We start from the raw sequence: 7227 nt of genomic DNA, 5'->3' as shown, positions 1-7227 counted from the left end.
CAGTGAAGTAACGTCCTCCACAATTAGACTGAAGAACAAAAGGACAGCAACTTGTCTGTTCCCCTTCCCCCAATTCCCCACCGCTGTTCCCATCCCCCAAATTCCCCAATAAAAATCTTAAAAAAAAAAAAAAGAATAAATCTAACAGATGTTCAGCATCTGCATACTGAAACTACAAAACACTGTTGAGAAACATTAAAGAAGACTTAAATAAATGGAGAGATATTCCACATTCATGGATTGGAAGACGTGCCACTGTGAAAAAAGCAATTCTCCACAAATTGATGATATATGGGTTCAACACAATCCTAACAGAAATCCCAGCAGTATTTTTGTAAATGTATACATTCTAAATGTATAAGAAATGCAAAGCACCTAAAAATAACAAAGTATTCATAATCTAAAACAAAAGAACATTTTTGTAGGACTCACAGCACTAGATTTCAAGGAAAACTAAAAAACTAGTGTTTACAAAATTAAAAACTTTTGCTCTTCAAAAGACACCATTAATTAATTTAAAAGGCAAGTCAAAGATGATACGAAAATAGCTACAAAATATGGACTTGCAAACAAAATATATATAGAACTCTTACAACTTAATAAGGCAAAAAATTCAATTAAAAATAGGCAAAAGTGAAAAAAAACAGGCAAAAGGTTTAAACAGACACTTCATGAAAAAGATAATCAAATGGTCAATAAGCACATGAAAAGATTTTTAGAACTATAGATGGACTAAAATGGCTAAAGTTAAAAAAAAATCAGCAATAATACCAAGTATTGGTACAAATACATAACAACTGGAATTCTCATACATTGCTAGTGGGATGCAAAATGGTACAGTCACTTTGCAAAATAGTTTGGCAGTTTCTTATAAAGTTATACATACACTTACCATATAACCCAGCAATTACACTCTTAGATATCTATCTAGTCAAGAAAAACAAAAACATATGTCCACACAGACTTGTACACAAATGTTCACAGCAGCATTTTTCAAAATAGCCAAGAACTGGAAACAACCCAAATGTCCATGAAATGGAAGCTAATTATGGTATTCATACAATGGAATATTATTCTTCTATAAAAAGGAACAAACTACTGATATATACAATATGGATGAGTCTCAAAAACATCATGCTAAGTAAGTGAAATGAGCCAGATACAAAAAGACTACTCATGATTCCATTTATATAAGATATTAGAAAAGGTGACAAAAAGCAGATTAGTGGTTGCCTGGGCTGGGACTGACGAAAAGGAACTGAGTGTAAAGGAGCAGAAGGTAACTTTTTGGAGTGATGTACTAGGTCTTGATTTTGGTGGTGGTTACACAACTGTATGCCCAAACTCATCAATGTGTATACACAACAATGGGTGAATTTTATTACATGTAAATTATACCTCAGTCGGCTGTGAAAAAAATACAATATAGTAGCATTTTTCTCCTTGACTAATTAGGATTGAAAAATAATTAATAAAGGACTAATTTTTTCATTAAGTGATTCAACATGTAAAGAAAAGTTATACAAAACTTGGAAGTAAGATAAGGGAGAGCTGCATGTCCTTTCAGTGTCATACTGGAGGACTGTTTAACAGGCCCAACCCAAGAATTATTTAATTCTCTAAGAGAATGTCCTCACGTTTGACTTTTATTTATATCTACTATTACCGAAGGCCCAGATGCTATCTATGAAGTTTCATGTAAACTAGCAGATTTTTGTGTCTAACAGAAATGCAAATGATTTGTCTAGTAGCAAAGATAACCCCAAAGGTTATGGGGTTTATTGCCTTGTAAGCCATTAATCAGTTTTGTATCTCACTTGCAATCATTTAACTGCCTTTTTTCCAAATGCCTATAAATACCTGAATCTTCAAACGCTCTTTGAACCAATTTTCCCTAGTATGTCTCTCACTAATGAGTCGAAAATTTTTGATACAAGTTCATTCTCTAGTCCTATAAAATCATGTTTTTAATGTTTTTAAAGTCACACTTTGATGACTATTATTCAATGTTTCATTTGAGTGTCAATTTAAATCATCTCACATACATTGATGTGAGTCATACATTTTGAGAAACCCATTAGGTTACACCTGAAATGGGAGGGATTATTTCTCAGTGCTCTGCACTTCCTTTATGACTTTATAAGTATTCTGTATTAGTGCCAGGGTAAGGAATCTTGACGGAGCCTCCCTTATTTATTTATTTTTTGCCATGTTGTAACCTACAATGTTGACTTAAAAAGCCAATTCCTCATCCTTTGCATTAAAGCACTCAGAATGGAACCCCTTCATAAAAGGGGTGATTTTAACTTAGAAATTAATGTACTTTGTTTCTTGGCTACTTCTTCTTCATCTCCAACTTCATCTTCAGTGACCTCAGATCCGGTGGTATATTCTTCTTCTTCTGAAAATAATGACTGTTGTTTCTGAATTAAAAAACAAAACAAAACAACATATCCTATTAAAAACATTATCACATCTCAAATGAATTTTTTCTCAATTTATTTTGGGTGAATGAGTCAAACAAGAGCTTATAAAATGACCACTGCCTAGACAACATAAGGACAAGATCACATTACATCAAAGGTTTTTTATTTATTTCCTCCACACATTCTAGCAGACTATGGGCACCTAACAAGTACTTGGTATTTGTTGCTTTGCACCTTTATCACTCAACTGATATTAAGATTAAATTAATATATAATAATTGCCAATATTAAAGGAGTCTTATAAACAAGCACATGGCACATTTTCTGGGTCAGTGTGGTCCTGGACTACTTAAACATATTCACATCAGTTTCCTGCAGCTACCTACCCTACTGTTTGTCATCACTGATCCAAATTCCTACTCCATTTTTATGAATACTAATGGCAGATGGCATAGTAATGGCAAACAGTTAAAAAAAAATCAACCAATCAAACAACCAAATACTTGTAACTTAATGGATTTGTAGCTTTACTCCATGTCCTAAATGTAACTTTTAAAAAGTCACTGAAGGGGCCGGCTGAGTGACTCAGTTGGTTAAGAGCTCGCTCAAGAGTTTGAGCTCTGAGCAACAGCGGTTTGATTCCCAGCCCGAGCTGAGCTGCCGCTGAGCTGCCAACAGGTGGCGGGATGGCTCAGCTAAAAAAAAAATATACTGAAGGAGGCTGATGGATTATGCAGCCAGATAATGGAGTACATGTCTGTTTTAAACAATGATTTTTAGTAAGTATAAAATTGTAGAAAAGGGTGATATACACTTAATTAAAATCTATAAAATAAGATGCTGATAAGATTCTATTAAACTAAACTTTAATTTAGGAAGAAAGAGATCCATGGAAGTGGAATATAGTTGCTCACTTACCAGTTGCAGAGTCCAGTTTTTCAGTGACAAGAACTATAAAAAGACAAAAGAATAAGAGATTAATAAATCTGCATCTACCCAGATTGCCGTTCCTTATTTTCATATGAATATTTTAGAAGAGCTGAAAAAAGTTAAAGTGTAGTTCCCTTCTAGGTTGAAACATAAGTTTAAACTCAGGCTGAAAATGATGTATTATAATCTTTTATATCCCCTGTCTGGAGATGTATATGTTTACCTAAAAAAAGAAAAAAAAAATTTCCCAGTGTCATTTCTAAAGGACAAGTAAATTCCATGTAGAGATAATATAATTTTAGCTTTTTTTTTTAACTATTTCAATCACTTTTTGATGTTTATATTCTATGATAAGTTAAGGAACCAGATTACATACAGATAGTGAAGAAATCTAATTTGCTATTTTGTACATAATTTATAAATAAATGATAATGATTGAACACTTGCAGCTGTTTGGAGTTTATAACGCATTTTACATGAAATATTTCACTTTCTCAAGTTCATGCTACCTTAACCAACACAAAGGCAGGAAGTTCACATGCAAACAGACTCCCTAGTTGTTAGCAACAAGACTCAAAGGAATGGAAGCTTCCTGGTCACCTGAAAAATATTTCAAATTTGAAACCTAGTGAGAAACTAAATGCATTCCTGATCACAATAAAAAAAAATTCATACTGAAAAAAGTTTATAGTACTAGGAGGGGACAAAATATCCCATTCATACTATCTTCATTCCTCAAATCATTATTTGTCCATAATAAAAACCATCAAGGCCACATTATTTTTTTTCCCCTCAAATTTAAGTCAATTAGTTATTAATTCTTTGAGGGCAAGAAACGTGTCCTATTACCTTTATTCAACATAATACCTTATGAACAGGTAGTAAATACTTCTTGACTAGAGATTTTAATTTCAATTTAAACAGATCAGGTTTCTGTCAAAGATGAAATGTCATTCATTTTCTTTTTCTTTGTCATTAATTGTTTATATACATAAGGAATACATAAAACACGCTACTCACGGCATTGAGCTCTCCAGTTTTGGGGCCCCATGGTGTAGTTGGCTCCAGTAAAACATCACAGTCTAGACCCTTCTCATCACAGGGCCCAACCCCAGAATCACTTAAAAGAAAAAGACATTTTATAGAGAAATCTTTAATTTTTTAAGAACTTAATTGCAAATGTTATCTTTTTTATTGCAAATGTTTTGTAAATTGCTCTTTAGAAATACAGTTCTTGAGTATAAGGTATGCCACTTCAACACTTACATTTCTTAATTCATCTGGTGATTCCCTTAGCAGAAGTCACTCTATACACTCCTGGCATCACACTTGCCAGGTGGTGAAATGGGTTCCTATAATGGGTACTGTTTTGAGAACAGCCTTTATTACCCTCAACCTGTACTCCTGCTGCAGTTGCAAAATGATGGAAGTGACTTCAGAAATTGCTGAATTCAAGGAGTTCAAATTTATGCAAAGATGAACTCAACCATCAACTATTTTTCTAGTTGTGTCAATTAAGCATTTAAGATGGGCTTAAATAACTTGGGAAATGAAAAGAAAAAAAAAAAAACCACTTCAAAAATTGGATTGCAGGTCCCAACCTTTCAATCACCAATGACTCCTTTTATTAGTTTTTCTTCCCTTGGATCTCCAATTTTTGAAGTGTTTTTCCTATCAAATGAACACCTGCTTGCTCTTATTGTAAGTTAACATATAATTTCAGTTAAACTTTCTGAAATAATGTAAACAACTTGAGTACTGACATTAGTGATTGGGGAAACACTGGGGGAAAGAGGATTCTGAGATGGGAGTCACTGAATAAAGGTGCAATACAGCATTTCCCCTGCCCCTGCCTCACCTAACTGTGTCTTTAGAAAAAGGCACAACAATGACATCTTTGTGTTGGTGCAGATCTTCCAGTATTCTAGCAGTTGGACAGGATAGCAAATCTCCATCTTCACCAAGATCATGAAAAGCAACTATGTGGTCCCTCAGTTCACAGCCCTGTTGTATAAGAGACACTAAATCAGAGAGGTTGGTTCATTACAGAGACATTCCTTTAAAGATGACTCTATGTTTTTGTTCTTCTTTGCCTGGTCATATCGTCATATATTATAGCAATCATTTTACAACTTTTTCTCAAAGGAAAAAAAACTCATACAGAAAGCAGCAGGAAACAAATGTATATTTAAAAAATATCCAAGAATATCCATGTAACCACCATCTACATTAAGAAATGGAATATTTCCAACAATCCAGGTGTCCCCATGGACCCATAACTGCCTCCCAAGAAATGACCTCTATCCTGACTCACTTCCTCGCTTTTATCCTTTTGTCACCTAAGTATGCATTTCTAAATACTATGGTTTAATATTGCCTCACTTGTTTTGTTCAACATGTTTCTATGATTCAACCACAACGTTGCATGTAACTAACATTTGCTTTAATGTATAGTATTCTACTTTGTGAATATACACAATTTATTATACAGTTGATGGATGGGTTGTTTCCAGTTTGGAACTATTCGAAATAATACCATTATGAACATCCTTTTACATGCTTCCTGGTGCACAGGTGCCCCTGTGTACCAACATATATTACTATCAGCAGTGTATGACAGTTCTCATTACTCTATATCCTCAGTAACACTTGGTAAGACATTTTAATTTTAATCATCCTAATGAGCGTGCAGTGGTATCTCATTGGTTTTAATTTGCATTTCCCCAGTTACCAATTAGGTTGAGCTCCTTTTTATATTTACTGGACAAGAACAAGGAACTTTGTTGTGTAACGTGCCTACTGTCTTTTTCTTAGTGATTTGTAAGACTTTTTAAAAATCTTAATATGAACCCTTTATGGATATGTGTTGCTAGTATCTGGTCCCACCCATGAGTTTGTCTCTTCAGTTTTGGTTTATTTAATGTAGTTGATGTACTTGAATTTTAAAATTTCTTCCTTTATAACATTACCTTTTATTTTGTTTTGTTTTGTTTTGTTTTTTGTTTTTTAGCTGAGCCATCCTGCCACCTGTTGGCAGCTCAGCGGCATCTCAGCTCGGGCCAGGACTCAAACCGCTGTTGCTCAGAGCTTGCACTCTTGAGAGAGTATACCATTACCTTTTAATAGCTTTATTAGTTTTCCTTTCACATATAAGTCTTTTTTGTGAATAGTTTGGGCTAGAGTCCAAATCCATTTTTTCCCTGATATGGATATCCCACTGTCACAGTACCCTTTATTGGAAAGTCTATTCTTTGCCCACTGCTCTGTAATGCCACCTATGTCACAGCCAAGTATCCAAGTGGCTGAGTACTTTATATTTTTCTATTGGTCCATCCACCTACTCTGCCAGTATCACCCTGTCTTAATAATCAAAGTTTTATAATAAATCTTGATATTAGGCAGAGCAAGTACTTCTACCTTTGTATTCTTTGAGAGTATCTTAGCTATTCTTGGCCCTCTGCATTTCCATATACACTTTAGAATCAGCTTAGCAAAGTTCCTATAAAAACCCATTAGGATTTTTATTGAAACCGCATTGATCTATATAGATCAGTTTGGGAAATATTTACATCTATAATATTGAGTATTCCCATCGATGAATATGGTACAATAAACCATTTTTTTAGTTTTCTTTATTTTCTCTCAATAAAGTTTTATGTTTTTTATATAGAGTTCTCACACATATTTTGTTAGATCTATTCATAGGCACCTGATAGTTTTAAGATTACTGTAAGTGGGCCGGCCGAGTGGCATGTTGGTTAAGAGTGGCTTGGGACGCCAGAGGACCCCGGTTCGGATCCCACATATGAGGGCCAGTGACACTGCCCTCTACAGCTAAGATGCTGAACAACAGCTCAACCTGGAGCTGGGC

General features: G+C 34.3%; 1 protein-coding gene across 4 annotated transcripts in view; it reads right to left on the bottom strand.

Annotated features, from left to right (window-relative positions):
• Positions 1-7227, bottom strand: part of SANBR (SANT and BTB domain regulator of CSR) — a 63246-nt gene that overhangs the window by 14875 nt on the left and 41144 nt on the right. For all 4 annotated transcript variants that reach the window (XR_002122739.1, XM_019632347.1, XM_019632209.1 and 1 more), the window contains exons 12-15: positions 5215-5360; positions 4377-4476; positions 3345-3377; positions 2324-2423 (exon numbers count right to left, since the gene is read on the bottom strand). Coding sequence is in view for 3 of the 4 variants with exons in the window: in XM_019632347.1 (XP_019487892.1) it covers positions 2324-2423; positions 3345-3377; positions 4377-4476; positions 5215-5360 (379 nt within the window). In the remaining variant the exon portion in view is untranslated. The remainder of the gene's footprint in view (positions 1-2323; positions 2424-3344; positions 3378-4376; positions 4477-5214; positions 5361-7227) is intronic.

Source organism: Hipposideros armiger, unplaced genomic scaffold, assembly GCF_001890085.2.
Source record: "Hipposideros armiger isolate ML-2016 unplaced genomic scaffold, ASM189008v1 scaffold_2, whole genome shotgun sequence".
NCBI lineage: Eukaryota > Metazoa > Chordata > Mammalia > Chiroptera > Hipposideridae > Hipposideros > Hipposideros armiger.
This window is presented reverse-complemented; position numbering and strand designations above follow the sequence as displayed.